Source organism: Macaca nemestrina, chromosome 14 (assembly GCF_043159975.1).
Source record: "Macaca nemestrina isolate mMacNem1 chromosome 14, mMacNem.hap1, whole genome shotgun sequence".
NCBI classification, from domain to species: Eukaryota; Metazoa; Chordata; class Mammalia; order Primates; family Cercopithecidae; genus Macaca; species Macaca nemestrina.
The window spans coordinates 45,517,598-45,541,103 of NC_092138.1; the positions used below are offsets into that span (position 1 = coordinate 45,517,598).

The 23,506-nt window shown below is 36.3% G+C and overlaps 1 protein-coding gene across 8 annotated transcripts in view; it reads left to right on the forward strand.

Annotated features, from left to right (window-relative positions):
- LOC105489083 (coiled-coil domain containing 171) overlaps positions 1-23,506 on the forward strand; it is a 395,301-nt gene that overhangs the window by 96,453 nt on the left and 275,342 nt on the right. For all 8 annotated transcript variants that reach the window (XR_011612600.1, XR_011612601.1, XM_071077821.1 and 5 more), the window contains one exon: positions 3,108-3,246. Coding sequence is in view for 6 of the 8 variants with exons in the window: in XM_071077821.1 (XP_070933922.1) it covers positions 3,108-3,246 (139 nt within the window). In the remaining 2 variants the exon portion in view is untranslated. The remainder of the gene's footprint in view (positions 1-3,107; positions 3,247-23,506) is intronic.

Genomic DNA, 23,506 nt, shown 5'->3' on the forward strand with positions numbered 1-23,506 from the left:
ATTCCCTCTTTTTCTATTGATTTGAATAGTTTCAGAAGGAATGGTACCAGCTCCTGTTTGTACTTCTGGTAGAACTCGACTGTGAAACCGTCCAGTCCTGGGCTTTTTTTTTTGGTTCATAGGCTATTAATTGTTGCCTTAATTTCAGAACCTGTTGTTGGTGTATTCAGAGATTCAACTTCTTTCTGGTTTAGTCTTGGGGAGGGTGTATGTGTCCAGGAATTTATCCATTTCTTCTAGATTTTCTAATTCATTTCCATAGAGGTGTTTATAGTATTCTCTGATGGTAGTTTGTATTTCTGTGGGATTGGTGGTGATATCCCATTTATCATTTTTTATTGCATCTATTTGATTCTTCTCTCTTTTCTTCTTTATTAGTATTGCTAGCAGTCTATCTATTTTGTTGATCTTTTCAAAAAACCAGCTCCTGGTTTCATTGATTTTTTTGAAGGGTTTTTTTTTGTGTCTCTATCTCCCTCTGTTCTGCTCTAATCTTAGCTGTTTCTTGCCTTCTGCTGGCTTTTGAATTTGATTGCTCTTACTTCTCTAATTCTTTTAATTGTGATGTTAGGGTGTCGATTTTAGATCTTTCCTGCTTTCTCTTGTGGGTATTTAGTGCTATAAATCTCCCTCTACACACTTCCTTAACTGTGTCCCAGAGATTCTGGTACATTGTGTCTTCGTTCTCATTGCTTTCAAGTAATATCTTTATTTCTGACTTCATTTTGTTATTTACTGAGAAGTCATTCAGGAGCAGGTTGTTCACTTTCCATGTAGTTGCGCGGTTTTGAGTGAGTTTCTTAATCCTGAGTTCTAATTTGATTGCACTGTGGTCTGAGACAGTTTGTTGTGATTTCTGTTCTTTTACATTTGCTGAGGAGTGTTTTATTTCCAGTTATGTGGTCAGTTTTAGAATAAGTGCGATGCGGTGTTGAGAAGAATGTATATTCTTTTGATTTGGGGTGGAGAGTTCTGTAGATGTCTATTAAGTCCACTTGGTCCAGAGCTGAGCTTAAGTCCTGGATATCCTTGTTAACCTTCTGTCTCGTTGATCTGTCTAGTGTTGACAGTGGGGTTTTAAAGTATCCCATTATTATTGTGTGGGAGTCTAAGTCTCTTTGTGAGTCTCTGAGAACTTGATTTATGAATCTGGGTGCTCCTGTATTGGTTGCATATGTATGTAGGACAGTTAGTTCTTCTTGTTGAATTGATCCCTTTACCATTATGTAATGGCCTTCTTTGTCTCTTCTGATCTTTGTTGGTTTAACATCTGCTTTATCAGAGACTAGGACTGCAACTCCTGCTTTTTTTTTTTTTTTTTTGCATTTGCTTGGTAGATCTTCCTCCATCCCTTTATTTTGAGCCTGTGTGTGTCTCTGCATGTGAGATGGGTCTCCTGGGTACAACACACCGATGGGTCTGACTCTTTATGCAATTTGACAGTCTGTGTCTTTTACTTGGGGCATTTAGCCCATTTACATTTAAGGTTAATATTATTATGTGTGAATTTGATCCTGTCATTATGATGTTAGCTGGTTATTTTGCCCGTTAATTGATGCAGGCTCGTCATAGCATTGATGGTCTTTACAATTTGGCATGTTTTTTTCAGTGGCTGGTACCAGTTGTTCCTTTTGACGTTTACTGTTTCCTTCAGGAGCTCTTGTAAGGCAGGCCTGGTGGTGACAAAATCTCTCATTTGCTTGTCTGTAAAATATTTTATTTCTCCTTCACTTATGAAGTTTAGTTTGGTTGAATATGAAATTCTGGGTTGAAAATTCTTTTCTTTAAGAATGTTGAATATTGGCCCCCCACTATCTTCTGGCTTGTAGGGTTTCTGCCAAGAGATGTGCTCTTAGTCTGATGGGCTTCCCTTTGTGGGTAACCTGATCTTTCTCTCTGGCTGCCCTTAACATTTTTTCCTTCATTTCAACCTTGGTGAATCTGAGAATTATGTGTCTTGGGGTTGCTCTTCTCGAGAAGTATCTTTGTTGTGTTCTCTGTATTTCCTGAATTTGAATGTTGGCCTGCCTTTCTAGGTTGGGGAAGTTCTCCTGGATAATATCCTGAGGAGTGTTTTCCAACTTGGTTCCGTTCTCCCCGTCACTTTCAGGTGAACCAATCAAATGCACGTTTGGTTTTTTCACATAGGCCCGTATTTCTTGGAGGCCTTGTTCATTTCTCTCTCTCTCTCTCTATCTATATATGTATATATATGCAGACACACACAGCCATGTGTGTGTATATATTATGTGTGTGTGAGTCTTATATGTATATAAGAGATGGGATCTCAATCTGTTACCTAGACTGAGTGCAGTGGCACAATCATAGCTCACTGCAACCTTGAACTCCTGGGCTCAGGCACTCCTCCTGCCTCAGCCTCCTGAGAGTCTGGAACTACAGACACACACCACTGTGCCTGGCTGATATTTAAATTATTTTGTAGAAATGGAGTCTTCTTTTGTTGCCCAGGCTGATCTTAAACTCCTGGCTTCAAATGATTCTCCTGCCATGGACTGCCAAAGTGCTGGGATTACAGTTGTGAGCAGCTGCACCTGGCCTTTCTGAGCAAAACTTAAATAGGAAGGTGAATCCTTTGAAAAGAAATTCATATGTCTTCAAAGTGAATGTGAATTATTTTTGATTATTCTTCGTTTTGGATTTTCCAAGCCACCACACTGGTTCTACTTGCATGGACATTCAGATGTGAGACATTTGTTCCATTTTTAATGTTGTATTTTAATTTTAAAATTGTTTGGTAGTACTGTTTTCTCATTCTTGAGATAGTCTCTGAGCTAATTGAACTATGGTAGGTGGGTTTTGCTCATCAAAAATGACGGTGCAACCAAATCAACACTAACCAAATCTATTTTGCTTATAGCCTTGGGCATACTACAAGTACCTACTATCAAAGGGGAAGTGATATTGCTTTGAAGTTTTTCATTTAAGAATATGCAGTACTTTTTGTTTGAAAAAGGAAAGGCAGCCTTAAAAAGTCTTTTAGCATGAACACATGATATGTAGTACATCTGCCATATGTCTTAAAGGTGTGTAATATCAGTTGATATAAGCGTGTTTGAAAAACCTGCTCTGACACTTTAACTTTTCAGATTAGAAAGAGAGTATTTCTCCAAAAACAAGAAACTAAATGAAGAGATCGAGGAACAGAAGAAAGTAATTATAGACCTCTCAAAGAGACTCCAGTATAATGAAAAAAGTTGCAGTGAGTTACAGGAAGAACTAGTAATGGTAAGAATAAAAAAGAAAACCCTATGCAATCACTTTACTGGGTCGTAGTTGATGTATAGCAGGGTTGTTTTTCCTCACCACATTCCATGAGATAATAGTATGAAAGTTATTTTAGTGACAAACAAAATTTCCAAAACTGGAAATGCTGATTACATCAAAGATATACATAATGAAATCTCTCTGATTTGGAATAATTGGGGGAAACTAACTCAACTAGTAAAAACTCTGAATTATAGAATTTTCAAAAATGTATTCAAATGTTTTCATTTTTTTATCGTACATAAAACAGTGTTACTTAGATTAAGGGTGATTGGGGTTTGTAATGAACACATCTGATGATTTCAAAGACTTCCTTTTGTAATTGTTTTGTACCTGATCACTCTCTCTCCATTCTCCAGTAATCTAGCTTTTACACAATAACCAAATTTATCTTTGTAAAATATTGATCTGTGTTTGTCAACCTCTCTTTATTCAAAACGCATCAGCATGTCAGTGTCTCCCTGTTGTTTTTGAAATAACGGCCAGTTTCTTGTTGTGTAATCTCAGGACCTTTTCCTTTTGTCTTCATGTTAACTTTTCTACCCTCTTCTTTTGCCTTTGTCCTCTATCTGTCTTGCTTTAGCTTCATTATAGTGTTCCTTGTTTTCTAAACACATTTTTTTCTTTTCTTTTCTTTTTTTAAAGATGGGGTTTCATTCACTCTGTTGCCCAGGCTAGAGTGCAGTGGTGCAACCCTAGCTTACTGTAATCTCCAACTCCTGGGCTCAAGCGCTCCTCTTGCCTCAGCCCCCTGAGTAGCTGAGACTGCAGATGTGTGCCTCTGTGCCTGGCTGGTTTAAAAATTTTTTTACAGAGATGAGGTCTCGCTGTGTTGGCTAGGCTGGCACCAAACAAGTGGCCTCAAGTGGTCCTCCTCTCTTGGCTTCCCAAAATGCTGGGATTAAGGTATGAACCACTGCACTTGATCTAAACACATCTTTTCGTATATTCTTATTTTTATTCACGTTTTTCATTTCTTTGACCTGCAGTGACTAAAATGCTCCTTTTTGTTTCCATTGACAGATTTCTATACATCCTGTGATGCCCAGCTCTGATTTCTTGCAATCTGTGAAGCTTTCTGTTATTCTGTCTTCCCCACTGTCATCCCCCTTAAGTTAAAATTCTGTGCCTCCTCAACAGTATTTCTTTAGTACTTAGTTCAGCATCTTTATCATAATACTCACTGAAATTTGATGTGTATTATGTCTCCCAAGAGGATATGAATGCATTCAGGTTAGCTTACTTCATTTTACATACCTAGATTCCACTGTAGTACTTGACTCAATAAACATTTGTTCGATGGATTTATTTGGTTGATGCAGAATCCTCTTCTCTGCAGTTTGCTGGGGACCCCACCAGGGAGGGTGTAAAGTTTATGGTAATACCGTATTACTTCTTTGTTTTGTTCTACGCGTATATACTTTCCTCAGAGGCTTGACTGCTTCACTTTCAGTTATATTCCAAAAGTTTTAGTGATTTAGTTATTGAGGACAATGGCTATTATTCTCCTCAAAAAAGGTGGACCCTGGGTTATACTAGGATTTGGTCACCAAATCAGTGCTGCCCGGATCAAAAGCTAATAATGGGATATAGTTAAAACTTCATTGTTTTGTCAGATGATCCAATATTATATACATTTTCCATTTATCTCAAGATATTTGCTGTGTTCTTATTCAGGAAATTGATATCATTGCTTGTTCTAGAAATCAGTTTGCAGTTTGGTATTTTGAATGTGATGTTTTAGAAAGTTAAGAGCCCTCTGTGTAGTCTACTTTAGCATCTGTTCACTGTAATGTGTCATCTTAAATTTCGTTGGCTGTTTTAACTCTTACCTCCTAGTTCAGGAGGTTGAATCAGTAGTGGAGAAAAATATGTCAGGGTCATTGAGCTGAGTACTGCATTTGGTCTGCTTGCTTATTAGATATTGTACTGAATAGTTTGGAAAATAAGCCAGGGTTATAACTAAGAATGCAAGAGTTAAGACATATTCACCAATATAGGTTGCATGAATTTTCCTAATTCTAGTTTTCTAGCACTTTAGTGAGTAGATACAAAAATAAAATGAGACTGGTTTAACTCACCACAGAGCATATGCATATTTAGTGATTAAGAAAATTTACTTGGTACCAACAGATTTTTTTTTCTAAAACTTTTACAAAGTGATATATGGTCTCAAATAATGCTAGTGACAGCTCACCAGCAACCTATGTTTGCCTGTTGGGACCCTCTGCACTCATTGTATTCATTGTATTAACCCATTAAACACTACTGTTTTGATAATGATGCTGAAAATTGTAGGCTGTTTCTTCAAAGCTTGATGGATTGCAGTTGCAGATCTGTGAATAATGTAATAGTTCCTTGCTGAATGGGTTGTTTGAAAAACTTACTCAGGTTGCCAGACTAAGTGATGTACAATTTATGTGGCTCAGACCGTTAATATGTTCCTCTTAATTTTTTCATCTCTCTTAAACTCATAGCTTTGTGTCTTACTTTCTTCCATCTTTCTCTTCTTTCTTCTTCCCTGTTAGCTTTCTTTTAACTTTTCTGTTTTATGCTTAGTAGAGCTGTTGTTCTCTATTTCTTTACCTGTCCATAATATGAAATTTAAGACCTGTTTAATGAAAATGTCTTTAAATAGTAAGTACAATGTTTTTCTTTTTATAAATTACTATTCTATCACTTTTCCTAAATATATTTTTTCTTGTACATATTCCTTTATTGACTTTTCTCGGTAGATTAGTGGCCTTTGGGGGAAAGAAGGCTTGAAAAATTTCTCTTGAAAGGTGTTTCTGCCAAATTAAAATTTTAAGCCCTAAGAAATGAAGTTTTTCTAGTTCTGCATTCACAGTCTTGCTGTTATTTGTGCTTTGAATTCATAATTGTTGTTGACTGAAGAGAGAATGACTTATGAGGAAGATTTTCCCTTTTGCTTTTAGAAATGAAATTGTTTTAATGACATGCCATGATTTTACATACCCTAGTGTGTCTTTTCCACTGTTATATTTCTTTTGAGCATAATAGTTTTAGTATTTTACAGACTATAGATGGGAAGCATAAATTACCGACAGGTAAGTTTTCTTCCCCTTTGAGGTACCAGCTTGTTTTCTAGTTTAGGTCAGGTTCATGGTCATTATTTAAGTCTTGGTCTTTATTTTCTCTGTTACATTGCAAAAGAAAGTTAAAGTCACTATCCTCTGTAGGTTTACTCGTGAGATCAAGGTGTTATTAATAAGATACAAAGACTTGAGGAATTTTGAGACTTACAAATAACTTTGTATGTGTTAGTACAGCATAGCCTTATGCTGTATCCTGGGCTAGATACAGCAGCAGAGCTGTTAGGGGCTTTAGAGATCATCTAGCCTAGGATACAGAAAGTCTTAATAAACTACTTGGACAGTGATAGCTCCCCTGTTTCGAGAGAGATATTATATAAATATAAAACATAATTTTGGAAAACTCTAAACTGAGTATGTTGTCTTTTGTGGGTTTTTAATAAATATAAACCTGCCAACTTTAATTGTACTTTATTTATTTTTAAATGACACAAAATAATTGTATTAATACGTATTTGTAGGGTACACTGTGATGTTTTGATATATATAACATAAAGTGATCAGATCTGGGTAATTACTATATTATCTCAAACATTTATCATTTCTTTGTATTCTAATTATACTTTTATATTAGTGAAATTACTTTTATTCAATGTATACATTTAAAAGATACAACTAATAAATTAATGGTATATAATTATTATTTTGAATGTCATAGAATTAGTAGGATTTCAACATAGGACATCCAAGGACTTAACAAATTTATTTTCATGTTTACGTGAAGATGTGAACACAGAATATGAAACTTGACAGAATTTGACTATAAAAATTTTTGATTGGAAATTGAGCTTTTAGTTTCAAAATCTATGAATTTAATAATGATTTAATCAACTACTAAATAAAACTGAATTTCTAGTTTAAGGCGCTTAGTGATCATGCTTATTAAAGTCCATCTGAGGCTCAACAGATCCAGCTGGGTCTTTTAGACATTACTGTGAGTTTTTATATCTGCTTCTCTTGAAGCAGGGGAGCTTTCATTTTCAAATTGGTATTATTAGAACTTGCTGTGTGCTTTCTTCAATGAAATTTTCTTGAGTCTGTCATTTCTTGAGATTTGTTTTTCTGCCACTCAGTAATATTTAGTTACAGCTCTAGGAGAGACTTTATATTGAAAAGGGAATTCTAGTTCTCATGAGGTTTTGCTCAAAGAATGTTTTATTCTCTAAAGAACTTGTGATTGAAAATGGTCAAGTGTATATTTTTTCCCAATACTTTTGGGGGCTTAACTGATTATATAATAATAATGATTGCCAGCATTAAATATGATTTTGGAAAGTGTTTTGATGGTTATGCTTTGTGGTGAAGGTAATATTTCTTGATAATATTTTTACTTCCAATGAACTATTAGGTTTGCTTTAGAAGAACATGTTTCTGATTTTGTAGGAGGTTTTCAAAACTAATGGGCTAATAAATATGCTATTCCAAATTTTTAATAAAAAATGATTGATTCTTGTTTTGCACCAAGAATAGGAGTAGTATTTATACATGGGCATTGTTTTTGCTAATATAAATATCACTTTCCGTTTCTTTTAGTGGCCCTTAAGTTTTAATTCTAATAAATAATATTCATCGCGTATGTGTCTTTGTGTATTTAAATATTCCTTTTAGGAGGCTGACTTCCTAAATTTATGGTATAGGCATAAAACTTTTGCATTAAGCCTTTTGAAATTTATTTCTATGCAAATTAGTAAATTTTGAAAATCCAAATCTCATTTTTCACCTGGGAAAAAATAAAATGGTATTGTGTACATATGTGTGTGAGAGAGAGAGAGAGCAACAGATCGCGAGAGAGATGTTTGTATGTTAAGGCCCCTATTCAGATTGAAAGGTAGCACCTGCTGAAAAACAAACTGATTGTTAAAGCTAAGTAAAGATGGGTAACATTTCATTATGTGAGATAAGCAAGTGGGATCATGGAATACTGACATCCTTGGAAGCAGCATAGGTAAACAAGGTGGTAGGGAACTAAGAGACTAGCTATCATTAATATGATCAGGGAAAAGCTGCTGATGGTGATGATAACAAAAGCTATCCAGAGCTCCTTAAGCCCATACAAATGCATTGTGCATATAATGGTAACTAGGTACAAGATATGATGAAAAGGTGAGCTGTAAGGGTAAAAGTATGTAATGAAGATTATAGGCTCTGATGCTTCCTTGTTTTCACTTAGAATTTCTTCATAATTGCTTAACATATATTTAAATAAAAAACGTAAAAGTTTTACTTGAGTTCAAAAATGTTCGGAAATTATAAGCACTATATATTAGTTGCAAAAGTTCAACCTATATCTAAAATGCTTATTTCATTAAAAAAAAATACCCATTGACTGGCCGGGCGCGGTGGCTCAAGCCTGTAATCCCAGCACTGTCGGAGGCCGAGACGGGTGGATCACAAGGTCAGGAGATCCAGACCATCCTGGCTAACATGGTGAAACCCCGTCTCTACTAAAAATACAAAAAAACTAGCCGGGCGAGGTGGCGGGCGCCTGTAGTCCCAGCTACTCGGGAGGCTGAGGCAGGAGAATGGCGTAAACCCGGGAGGCGGAGCTTGCAGTGAGCTGAGATCCGGCCACTGCACTCCAGCCTGGGCGACAGAGCGAGACTCCGTCTCAAAAAAAAAAAAAAAAAAAAAACCCATTGACTAAAGCCTTTTTTAACCTATTTGTTTTTTCTATTATTTTTAACCTTATTAAAATTGTCCTTCATTGTTTTTATTGTTATTTATGACTTGAGTCAACTTTTTCCATAGCAGATCAGTAAGACCCATTTACTAATTTTTAAATATAAATATTTATATATAGTTTTTATATGTTTCTTCAAAGGCTTGCAATAGAAATTTTTATTTACATGCCTTTCTATTTGTGATACTCATGTTGAGTGAGCAAAAAAGCGAGGGATGAGGTTTTGAAGGATCATAAAAAGAGAGGATGATTATGAAACAAATAAAAAAGAATGACATGTTAGATTAAGCCAGAAATGCATTCAATTCAGCAGTGTGAGAGGTATAGTATCCCAAGGTGCAAATAAAGGTCGTTTGTTATTTCATTTTTCTTTCTGATTAAAGATACTTTTTAACCAACATTGACTCCTCTTTCATAATACATTAATATTTGTCAATCACAACATTTTCTGAACTTTCTTTGAATAATTTGGTATTTTTAGTCCTCTGTTTACACTGGTTGTAGATTCATCACGGCATCTAAAGTAGCCCTTGGATCATGTTGGGTGGTGAGTAAATGCTCATCTAAACATTATCTGGTTAGCCAGCATAGCATTATGGGACCTGTAATCCTAGGGCAATGCATTCCATGTGTGAGTTTTGTCTGAGGCAAAGAAGTGAGTCCCTTTATCCTACAGTTCTTTTAAATTTCTGAGTATCTTTAGAATTATAGCGTTTGTTGAGTCAACAATTTATCATTAACCTAAACTTATTCTTTATGTCACATGACAAAATATATTAATAAAAAAGTAGAAACTATATTTTATCTTCAATTAGTACTTTGTTTTCAGCTCAACAGTTTTGTTTATTTAGCTAATGGATTCTGTTTTCATTCTCAAATTCCTTGTATATTAAAAGGTTGTTAAGAGAACTAGCAGCTTTGGGACAAAATTTGAATATAAGCATAGACCAGATGTGATGGCTGACACCTATAATCCCAGCACTTTGAGAGTCTGAAATGGGAGAAAGATTGAGCCCAGGAGTTTGAGACCAGCCTGAGCAACAAACGTAGTGAGACTCCCATATCCACAAAAAAATTAAAAAATTACCTGGCATGGTGGCATGTGCCTGTAGTTCTCAGCTACTTGGGAGGCTGTGATGGGAGGATCACTTGAGCCTGGGAGGTTGAGACTGCAGTGAGCCATGATTACGCCAGTGCACGCTAGCCTGGGGCACAAAGTGAGACCCTGTCTAAAAAAAAAAAAAAAGAAAAAAAAAAAAAGATGACTATAACCACAATCCAGCACTTAAAAAACAAAACAAAATCCTGACACTTTTACTGTGTGTGTGAAGAGTGGAAGCTTCATTAATAAAACTGAAACAATTTGTTAGGAAAAAAAACTTATCAACTGTAAAACAAGTTAATAATGTAATTATTAAATTTAAGCTAACTGCCTACTGGCTATATTATTTGTAAGACTATTAGCCAGACATCTCTGTAGAATGATGTGAAAATTATAATATTAATAATTATAAATGTAATAGTAATTTTCAGGTAGATGAACATTAGCTTCTTTTTAAGCCTGATGAGTGGGTAAATCTCTTTTTTGCTCTTTGAAAAATTTTACACTATTCAATATTTTCTGCCTAGTTTGACCCTAATTTTGATCTCAAATTGTAATAAATTTAATATTTAAAGTGTGGAAATATTAGCTCATATTTTGGTTAAGATTGAGCCCTATACTTGAAAGAGAATTATTTTTGAGCTAGGAATTTAATTGAACCTTGATATTAAGCTCACTCCAAGTATGCAGTTTATTTGGCTTTCTATACATATATTCCTGTAAATTTTTATACCTTGGTATTAATGGGGACTTCAGTCAGCTGGCATAATAGAAAGAACATAAATTTTGGAGGCATATTGATCTGAGTTTTAATCCCAGGTCTATCTCATTTTAGTTGTGTGACTTTAGTGATATTCTTCCTCTGGATCCATTTGCTCATTTGTAAAATGGTGCTAACAATCTCAGTCATGCAGGGTTTTCGATGAGCATTAAAGATAATATATGTATCAGGAGAATGGCGTGAACCTGGGAGGAAGAGCTTGCAGTGAGCCGAGATCGCGCCACTGCACTCTAGCCTGGGCGACAGAGCAAGACTCTGTCTCAAAAAAAAAAAAAAAAAAAAAAAAGATAATATATGTATCAAAATAGCAGAGGATGGAAAAAATATACCATGCACCAATTAAAAAAAAAAAGAACTGGAGTGGATGTACTGACGGCAGAAAAAATAGACTTTAGAATAAAAATGTTACTAGAGATAAAGAGGGACACCCCATGTTGTTAAAAGGGTCAGTCCACCAGAACGATCTAACAATTATGTATACACCCAACAACAGAGCTCCAAACTATTTGAAGAAAAACCTGACATAATTGAAGGGAGAAATAGACAACAATAATATTTCGGGGCTTCAGTACCCCACTTTCAGTAATGGGTAGAACAACAAGGAAGAATATCAACAAATAAATAGAAGACTCAACAGTACTGTAAACAAATTAGACCTTACAGATATCTATAGAACACCACACCCATTAGCAAAAGAACACACATTCTTCTCAAGTGTACATGAAATATTCTTGTGGAAAGATCATATGCTAGGCCATGAAACAAGCCTCAATAAATTTAAAAGGATTGAAATCATACAAAGTGTCTTCTCTGACCATAATGAAATCAAATTAGAAATCAATAACAGAAGGCAACAGAGGAAAAATTCACAAGTATGTGAAAATTAGATAACGCACTCCTAAATAACCAACAAGTCTAAAAGAAATCACAAAGGAATTAGAAAACACTTTGAGATCAGTGAAATAAAAAGACAACATACCAAACTTTGTGGGATGCAGCTAACACTATGCTTAAGATGGAAACTTATAGCCATAGTCATCTATATTAAAAAAAAAATAGTGGGGCATGGTGGTCCATGCCTGCAGTTCCTAGCTACTAGGAAGGCTGAGGTGGGTTTCTTGAGTCCAAGAGTTCGAGGTCAGCCTGGGCAACATAGCGAGACCCCCGTCTCTTAAAAAAAAAATTCTCAAATCAGTAATCTAACATTTCATGGTAAGAAAAGAGAAAAGAGCAAACTAAACCCAAAACAAGTGGAAGAAAAGAAACAGTAAAGACTAACAAGGAAATAAAATAGAGAATTTTTTAAAAATAGAGGAAATCAGTGAAACCAAAAGTTGATACTTTGAAAAGATAACTAAATTGATAACGCTTAGTTACACTCATAAAAATAAAGAGAAGAGATTCAAATTATTGAAATCATGAATGAAAAGGGGATATAACTACTGACCACACAGAAATAGAAATAATTGTAAGAGAATACTCTGAAAAACTGTATGCCAACAAATTAGATAATTTAGAATGGACAAATATCTAGAAAGACACAAATTACCAAAACTGGTTAAGAAGAAATATAAAATTGGCTGGGCACAGTGGCTTACCCCTGTAATCCTAACACTTAGGAGGCCAAGGCAGGCAGATCACGAGGTCAGGAGTTCACGACCAGTCTTGTCAACATAGTGAAACCCCGTCTCTACTGACAATACAAAAATTAGCAGGGCATGGTGGCGCATGCCTCTAGTCCCAACTACTTGGGAGTCTGAGGCAGTAGAATCGCTTGAACCCGGGAGGCGGAGGTTGTGGTGATCTGAGGTGGTGCCATTGCACTCCAGCCTGGGCAACAGAGCGAGACTCCATCTCAAAAAAAAAAAAAAAAAAAAAAAAAAAAGAAAGAAAGAAAGAAATAGAAAATCAATGCTATAGCAAGATGTCTTAGAATATCAAAATGCAAAGTAAAAAAAATCAAAAGAGATTGGATTAGTAATCAAAATAACTCCCACAAAGAAAAGCCCAGGCCTAGATAGCTTCACTGGTAAATTTATTTAAATGTTTAAGAACAATTACCACCAATTCTTCGTAATTTTTTTCAAAAATAGAAGCAGAGATAACACTTCCCATATCATTCTGTGAAGTCAGTATTATTACCTTGATACAAAAGCCATATATACCAAAAGAAAACTGCAGACTAGTATCCCTTTTGAATGTAGATGCTAAAATTCTCAAAACTATACTAGCAAGCTGAATCCAGCAAGATATAAAAAAGGTATTACACCATGATCAAGTGGGATTTATCTCAGGAATATAATACTAGTTTAACACCTGAAAATCAACTAATGTAATAAATGATGGGTGTCAATTTTAGATCTTTCCTGCTTGCTCTTGTGGTCATTTAGTGCTATAAATTTCCCTCTACACACTACTTTAAATGTGTCCCAGAGATTCTGGTACGTTGTGTCTTTGTTCTCATTGGTTTCAAAGAACATCTTTATTTCTGCCTTCATTTCATTATTTACCCAGTAGCATTCAGAAGCAGGTTGTTTAGTTTCCATGTAGTTGAGCAGTTTTGAGTGAGTTTCTTAATCCTGAGTTCTAGTTTGATTGCACTGTGGTCTGAGAGACAGTTAGTTAAAATTTCTGTTCTTTTACATTTGCTGAGGAGTGCTTTACTTCTAACTGTGTGGTCAGTTTTGGAATAAGTGCGATGTGGTGCTGAGAAGAATGTATATTCTGTTGATTTGGGGTAGAGAGTTCTGTAGATGTCTATTAGCTCCGCTTGGTGCAGAGCTGAGTTCAATTCCTGGATATCCTTGTTAACTTTCTGTCTCGTTGATCTGTCTAATGTTGACAGTGGGGTGTTAAAGTCTCCCATTATTATTGTATGGGAGTCTAAGTCTCTTTGTAAGTATCTAAGAACTTGCTTTATGAATCTGGGTGCTCCTGTATTGGGTGCATATATATTTAGGATAGTTAGCTCTTCCTGGTGAATTGATCCCTTTACCATTATGTAATGGCCTTCGTTGTCTCTTTTGATCTTTGTTCGTTTAAAGTCTGTTTTATCAGAGACTAGGATAGCAACCCCTGCCTTTTTTTGTTCTCCATTTGCTTGGTAGATCTTCCTCCATCCCTTTATTTTGAGCCTATGTGTGTCTCTGCATGTGAGATGGGTTTCCTGAATACAGCACAATGTGTCTTGACTCTTTATCTAATTTGCCAGTCTAAAAATCAGTGAATCCAGGAGCTGTTTTTTCAAAAAGATCAACAAAATTGGTAGACTGCTAGCAAGACTAATAGAAAAGAGAGAAGAATCAAATAGACACAATAAAAAATGATAGAGGGGATATCACCACCAATCCCACAGAAATACAAACTATCATCAGAGAATACCATAAACACCTCTACGCAAATAAACTAGAAAATCTAGAAGAAATGGATAAATTCCTGGACACATACACCTTCCCAAGACTAATCCAGGAAGAAGTTGAATATCTGAATAGACCAATAACAGGCTTTGATATTGAGGCAATAATTAATAGCCTATCAACCAAAAAAAGTCCAGGACCAGACAGATTCACAGCCGAATTCTACCAGAGGTACAAGGAGGAGCTGGTACCATTCCTTCTGAAACTATTCCGATCAATAGAAAAAGAGGGAATCCTCCCTAACTCATTTTATGAGGCCAGCATCATCCTGATACCAAAGCCTAGCAGAGACACAACAAAAAAAAATAATTTTAGGCCAATATACCCGATGAACATCGATGCAAAAATCCTCAATAAAATACTGGCAAACCGAATCCAGCAACACATCAAAAGCTTATCCACCATGATCAAGTGGGCTTCATCCCTGGGATGCCAGGCTGGTTCAACATATGCAAATCAATAAACATAATCCAGCATGTAAAGAGAACCAACAACAAAAACCACATGATTATCTCAATAGATGCAGAAAAGGCCTTTGACAAAATTCAACAGCTCTTCATGCTAAAATCTCTCAATAAATTAGGACTTGATGGGATGTATCTCAAAATAATAAGAGCTATTTATGACAAACCCACAGCCAATATCATACTGAATGGGCAAAAACTAGAAGCATTCCCTTTGAAAACCGGTACAAGACAGGGATGCCCTCTGTCACACTCCTATTCAACATAGTGTTGGAAGTTCAGGCCAGGACAATCAGGTAGGAGAAAGAAGTAAAGGGTATTCCATTAGGAAAAGAGGAAGTCAAATTGTCCCTGTTTGCAGATGACATGATTGTATATCTAGAAAACCCCATCGTCTCAGCCCAAAATCTCCTTAAGCTGATAAGCAACTTCAGGATACAAAATCAGGATACAAAATCAATGTGCAAAAATCACAAGCATTCTTATACACCAGTAACAGACAAACAGAGAGCCAAATCATGAGTGAACTCCCATTCACAATTACTTCAAAGAGAATAAAATACTTAGGAATCCAACTAACAAGAGATGTGAAGGACCTCTTCAGGGAGAACTACAAACCACTGCTCAGTGAAATAAAAGAGGACACAAACAAATGGAAGAACATTCCATGCTCATGGATACGAAGAATCAATATCATGAAAATGACCATACTGCCCAAGGTAATTTATAGATTCAGTGCCATCACCATCAAGCTACCAATGACTTTCTTCACAGAATTGGAAAAAACTACTTTAAATTTCATATGGAACCAAAAAAGAGTCCGCATTGCCAAGTCAATCCTAAGCCGAAAGAACAAAGCTGGAGGCATCACCCTACCTGACTTCAAACTATACTACAAGGCTACATTAACCAAAACAGCATGGTACTGGTACCAAAACAGAGATACAGACTAATGGAACAGAACAGAGCCCTCAGAAATAATACCATACATCTACAGCTATCTGATCTTTGACAAACCTGACAAAAACAACATATGGGGAAAGGATTCCCTGTTTAACAAATCATGCTGGGAAAACTGGGTAGCCATATGTAGAAAGCTGAAACTGGATCCCTTCCTTACACCTTGTACAAAAATTAATTCAGGATGTATTAAAGACTTAAATGTTAGACCTAAAACCATAAAAGTCCTAGAAGAAAACCTAGGCAATACCATTCAGGACGTACTCATGATGAGGGCTTCATGACTAAAACACCAAAAGCAATGGCAACAAAAGCCAAAATTGACAAATGGGATCTAATTAAACTAAAGAGTTTCTGCACAGCAAAAGAAACTACCATCAGAATGAACAGGCAACCTACAGAATGGGAGAAAATGTTTGCAATCTACTCATCTGACAAAGGGCTAATATACAGAATCTACAAAGAACTCAAACAAATTTACTGGAAAAAAAAAAAACCCATCAAAAAGTGGGCAAAGGATATGAAAAGACACTTTTCAAAATAAGACAGTTATACAGCCAATGGACACATGAAAAAATGCTCATCATCACTGGCCATCAGAAAAATGCAAATCAAAACCACAACGAGATACCATCTCACACCATTTAGAATGGTGATCATTAAAAAGTCAGGAAACAACAGGTGCTGGAGAGGATGTGGAGAAATAGGAACACTTTTACACTGTTGGTGGGACTGTAAACTAGTTCAACCATTGTGGAAGACAGTGTGGCAATTCCTCAGGGATCTAGAACTAGAAATACCATTTGATCCAGTCATTCCATTACTGGGTATATACCCAAAGGATTATAAATCATGCTGCTGTAAAGACACATGCACATGTATGTTTATTGCGGCACTATTCACAATAGCAAAGATTTGGAACCAACCCAAATGTCCATCAGTGATAGACTGGATTAAGAAAATGTGGCATATATACACCATGGAATACTATGCAGCCATAAAAAAGGATGAGTTCATGTCCTTTGCAGGGACACGGATGAAGTTGGGAACCATCGTTCTCAGCCAACTATCTCAAGGACAGAAAACCAAACACTGCATGTTCTCACTTATAGGTGGGAACTGAACAATGAGAACACTTGGACGCAGGAAGGGGAACATCACATACTGGGGCCTGTTGTGGGGTGGAGGGGGAGGGATAGCATTAGGAGATATACCTAATGTAAATGACGAGTTAATTGGTGCAGCACACCAACATGGCACATGTATACATATGTAACAAACCTGTATGTTGTGCACACGTACCCTGGAACTTAAAATATAATAAAAAAAAAATGATGGAAGCCAAATGATCTCAATAGACACAGAAAAACTTTTGATAAAATGCAGCATCCTTTTATGATAAAAATGCTCAACAAACTAAGAACAGAAGGAAACTTCCTCCTCATCCTCATGAAGAGCATCTATGGAAAACCTACATCTGACATCACAGTTAATGGTGAAAGACTGAATACTTTCACCATAAGATTAGGAATAAGACAAGGATACACACTCTCACCATCTCTCTTCAACATTTTACTGGAGGTTCTAGCTAATGATGTTAGGCAAGAAAAAGAAATGAAAGGCATCGGTTTTGGAAAGGAAGAAGTAAATTGTCTATTTGCAGATGATGTAATCCTGGATATATTAGAAAATCCTAAGGAATCCACATACACACAGAAAATTATTAGAGCTAATAAATTAGTTTAGCAGAGTTGTAGGATACAATACAAGATCCATTTAGGAAAGCAGTTGTATTTCTTTAACTAGCAATGAGCAATCCAAAAATAAAATTAAGGAAACAATTCTATTGACAATAAAATAATAAAGAATGTAATACTTAGGAATAATTTGACAAAAGACGCATAAAAGTCTGCTGAAAAACTGCAATTTATCACGGAAAGAAATTAAACAAGGTTGAAATGAAAAATTTCTCACGTTCATGTAATAGTTAATACTGGTAAGATGTTAGTACTCCCCAAATTGATGGTTTAATGCAATCTCCATCAAAATCTCAGTTGACTTTTTGGAAGAGAGCTATGTTTACCCCCGTAACACCAATGAACTTTTAGTTGTGTTTTTGCAGAAATTAACAAGTAGATTCTAAAATACATAATGGAAATATAAGGGGGCCCAGCACAGTGGCTCATGCCTGTAATCCCAGCACTTTGGGAGGGCAGGTGGATCACTTGAGGTCTGGAGTTTGAGACCAGCCTGGCCAACATGGTGAAACCCTGTCTCTATTAAAAATACGAAAATTAGCCAGGTGCGATGGCACGTGTCTGTAGTTCCAGCTACGCAGGAGGCTGAGGCATGAGAATCACTTGAATCCAGGAGCTGGAGGTTGCAGTGAGTGAAGATCACACTACTGCACTCTAGCCTGGGTGACAGAGTGACACTCAGTCTCAGAAGAAGTATAAAGGACTTTGAATAGCCAAAATAATCTTGAAAAAGAAGAATAAAGTTGGAGTAGTAACATGCTCCAATTTTAAAGCTAACCACAAAACTACAGTAGTCAAGATAGTATGGTACTAGCATAATGATTTACATATATATCAATGGACCAGAATTGAGAATCTAGAAAAAAATCCCTCACGATTATGTTTAGTTGGTTTTCTTTTCTTTTTTTTTTTTTTGAGACAGAGTCTTGCTCTGTCTCCCAGGCTGGAGTGCAGTGGCCTGATCTCGGCTCACTGCAAGCTCCACCTCCCGGGTTCACGCCATTCTCCTGCCTCAGCCTCCCGAGTAGCTGGGACTACAGGCCCCCGCCACCAAGCCCGGCTAATTTTTTTTTGTATTTTTAGTAGAGACGGGGTTTCACCGTGTTAGCAAGGATGGTCTCGATCTCCTGACCTCATGATCCACCCACCTCGGCCTCCCAAAGTGCTGGGATTACAGGCGTGAGCCACCACGCCCGGCTAGTTGGTTTTCAAAAAGGGTGTCAGGTCAATTCAGTGGGAGAAAGAATCGTATTTTTCAACACATGGTGCTGAGGGAACTGGATATCCACATTCAAACACCGAAGAATGAATTGACTTCAGCCTGGGCAACAGAGGGAAACTCCGTCTCAAAACAAGAAAAACAAAAAAAATGAGAATGGTGATTCTTTAGGCCCTGGGGGTAGTGGTGGGAGAATGGGGAGTGAGAGTCAGTGGGTGTGGCACATCTTTTCGTAGGGACAACACTATTCTAAATTTAGATTGTGGTTGTGGTTGTACAACCCCGTGAAAATACTAAACACATTAAATTAAACACTTTAATTGGGTGAGTTGTATGTTATGTCAATTATGTCTCAGTGAAGTTTAAAAAAACATATAAAGTTACCACAATTAAGAGTTTGTTACTGACAAAATAATGGAGAAAGCAATGAAACAGAGTAAAGAGTTCAAAAATGACTATCAGTATGTATGAGAATTTGATATATGATAATGTTGGTATGGCAGATCAATGTTTAGAGATAGATTATCTCACAAATAGTTTCTAAACAACTTGTTATATTATAATGATAAATAATATGACTAAATCCCTGACGCATTGCTTATACTAAACAAATTTTAGATTGATCAAAGAGCCATAAAAGAGGAAAATGAAAAAGCGCTGGAAGAAAAATGGAATTGTTCTGTCATTTTGGAGTAAAAGGAAAATATGACACAAAACTCAGAAGTCCTAAAGCATGCTATTGATTTGCACACTCGATCACTTGAAAAATATGATTTTGTTTTAAGAATATGTATTATATAAATATATTTATATAAAATATATATAATATAAATATATTTATCGCTTGAAAAATTTAATTTTGTTTTAAGATGGCAAATAGAAATGAGAAAAAATGATTTGCAATATGTAACAAAAAGATTGCTTTTATAAGTTACAGAGTGCTTTTATAAATCACTAAGGAAGAAATGAATGATATAAAAATGGGCACATGATATGAACAGGCAATGCACAGAAAAAAATATAGATGGCTAGTGAACATGAAAGGATGCTAATCTTTTTTTTTTTTTTTTTTTTTTGAGACGGAGTCTCGTTCTGTCCCCCAGGCTGGAGTGCAGTGGTGGCCGGATCTCAGCTCACTGCAAGCTCCACCTCCCAGGTTTACGCCATTCTCCTGCCTCAGCCTCCCGAGTAGCTGGAACTACAGGCGCCTGCCACCTCGCCCGGCTAGTTTTTTGTATTTTTTAGTAGAGACGGGGTTTCACTATGTTAGCCAGGATGGTCTCGATTTCCTGACCTCGTGATACGCCCGTCTCGGCCTCCCAAAGTGCTGGGATTATAGGCTTGAGCCACCGCGCCCAGCCAGGATGCTAATCTTAATTAAAATGAAGTAAATGTACATTAAATAAGTTGGTAATGCCTACTATTGGATAGATATTGGGAAATAGGTACTCATACCATTCATGGTAGTATCCATTGGTATAACTGATTAGAGAGTAATTTGTTAACAATTGTCTGAAAACAGTATGTTTGCCTTTGCCTCATCAAATCTATTTCTAGGAATTTATAGAGTAGATATACTTAATGTGCATGCAAAATATAAAAAGAGCATATATAAGATTGTATATTGTAGTGTTGTCACTAATAGCAAAAAAACTGCCAAAAACCTAAAAAATGTTAGCAGTAGAGGGGACTGGTTAAGTTAATTTATGGTATATCTGACCAGTGGAGTACTATACAGCTAAAAAAGTTTGTGACGTGGAGAGATGTGAAACATACTGTGAATGGAAAAGAAAGTAATATAATAGTGTGTATATTATGATCCCATTTGAATTAAAAAATTATATATAGATATATCCTATAATTATAAAACACACTGTGAATAAAACTAGAGTTACCTTTTATTTTTCTCTATTTGATTTTTTTTTACTCTGAGCATAATATACTTAAATAATTTAATAGAATATTTAAATATTTAATAGTTAAAAATACCTATAAATATATGTTTTATATGTATATATAAACTTGGTGCTTTATAAATACTATTTTTTTAAGGTAAACTTTGATTGCCATTAGCAAGAATATATTTTATTTAGACTTATTTATGTTGTATTATATTTATTTTATTTTTGAGACAAGGTCTTGCTCTGTTGCCCAGGCTGGAGTGCAGTGGCGCAGTCATGCTCATTGCAGCTTTGACTTTTTGGGCTCAAGCAATCTTCCCACCTCAACCTCTTGAGTAATTGGGGCCTACGGGCATGTGCCACCATGCCTGTCTGATTTTTTGTTTTTTTTGTAGAGATGGGATCTCACTATGTTGCCCAGGCTCACCTTGAACTCCTGGGCTTGATCCTCTTGCCTTGGCCTCCCAAAGTGCTCGGATTACAAGAGTGAGCCATTGCACCCAGCCTTACATTGACCTGTGTGTCTGTGCTTTGCTAATTTCCAGAAGTCTCCATCTGGACTTCTTGAGTGTTTTATATCACAATAACAGCCCATGTGTCTATCTGCCATGGTAAAGTGAGTTTTTGGCCAGGTGTGGTGGCTCACGCCTGTAATCTCAACACTTTGGGAGACCAAGGTGGGTGGATCACTTGAGGCCAGGAGTTTGAGACCAGCTTGGCCAATATGGTGAAACACTGTCTCTTCTGAAAACACAAAAGTTAGCTGGGTGTGGTGGCGCACACCTGTAGTCTCAGCTGTTCAGGAGGCTGAGGCACAAGAATCACTTGAACCCAGGGGGTGGAGGTTGCAGTGAGCCCATATTGTGCCACTGCACTATAACCTGCGTGACAGAGCAAGGCTTTGTCTCAGAAAAAAAAAAGACAAGTCATTTTTTGTTTGTTGGCTTATTTACTTTTTACTCTTTTTTAAAAATCTAACTTTTTGATGAATAGATAATAGATGCATATGATACAGGATTTCAAAGATAGAAAAAAGTTCTACAGTGAAAAATGAAATCTTTCTTTTAACCACCCAGATTCTCTTCTCAGGGGCAACCATAATGACTACTTTTAAAAATGATTCTGGGCTGGGCCTGGTGGCTCACCCCTGTAATCCCAGCACTTTTGGAGGCTGAGGCGGGTAGATCACTTGAGGTCACGAGTTCAAGACCAGCCTGGTCAACATGGTGAAACCCCTTCTCTACTAAAAATACAAACATTAATTGGGCGTGGTGGTGGGTACCTGTACTCCCAGCTACTTGGGAGGCTGAGGCAGGAGAATCACTTGAACCCAGGAGGCGGAGGTTGCAGTGAGCTGAGATCATGCCACCGCACTCCAGCCTGGGTGACAGGACGAGACTCCGTCTCAAAAAAAAAAAAAAAAGATTCTGTGTAGAGATTCTCTCTGCATTTACAAATAGGTACACACACACACTTCACACATATGGCATCATATTAAGCATATTGTCAACCTACTTCCCTTTTTATTTTTAGCTGAACAAGATAACTTAGATATCTTTTCATTGATGAAGAGCATCCTCCTATTTAAAGTCTGTGTGGATGAATCCTAATTGATTTTTCTGCTGATAACATGCTATAATTAATTTAACTACTTAACACTTATTTTAGAAACTAGGTATTGCTTAGGGGAAACACTGGGGATGTACTGGTGAGGACAAAAAAAAAAAAAAAGAGACATTTACTCCCTTCATGGAGCCTAAATTCCATGAGATGGACACATTAATAAAAGACCAACTCAAATAAAAGTGAATCATAATTGTGATAAGTGCTGAGGTGAATGTGATAGAGAGAGAATTGATATAGTCAGGTAGGTAAAGGACAGTTTTTCTGAGGAAGTGATAATTGAGCTGACATCTAAACAAACATCAATTAATTTTACATATTTTAAGGATGTAAGTTTGTTTTATAATATCTATTCTTCCATTTTTTCTGTATCCATAAACATACCTTTCACATCAACTTTTAAATGTGCTTAAGTTTCTCATATATTAAATAAAGACAAAACTCATCTCTGACCCTTCCCTCCTTTCCAACTACTGCCCTTTATCTCATCTTCCTTCTTACCAAGAAAGAGTTGTCTAAACTTCCTGTTTCTATTTACTCATCTCTCAGTCAAGAAAAAAATTCAGGCTTACTCCTTTAACTTATTCCAGTCTGTGTTATAATTATTATAACACAGTGAAACATTTCACCAAGGTCACCAATTACTTCCAACCCCAAGATCCAGTTTTTAGTCTCCATTTTGCTTGAATTGGCATGATTGACAACTTTCTTCTTGAACTTCTTGAAATGTTTCCACATCTTGGTTTTCATGACGTTATCCCCTTCTGTTTTTCTTTTTCTTTTTTAAGTGTTGTTTGCTGACTTCTTTTCTGTCTATTAAATTGCTGGAGTTCCGTAAGACTTGTCCTAGGCTCTTTTCATTTCCCATCAAACACTTTAAGGCAAGTTTCAGACAGTATCTATAGATGATTCCCAAACCTATACCTGACCCTACTTCTAACATTTACACCAATTATATTCAGCCACCTCCCATTTTTTTCTACTTTATTTGTCATTTGTTCATTCAAATATATTTATTTGGGACCTGTTACTTGACAGGCATTGTGCTGGTGCAGAGTGTCTTAGGTATCTCTAGTGGAATATGGTTAAAACAGAATTAATGATTCATACCTCCTGCCAAAAAGAAGCAAGCAAGTAAACAAACAAAAATAGCCAAAACAAGACCCCCTCTACCATCATTATTCTGATTCAACTACTGAAGTCCA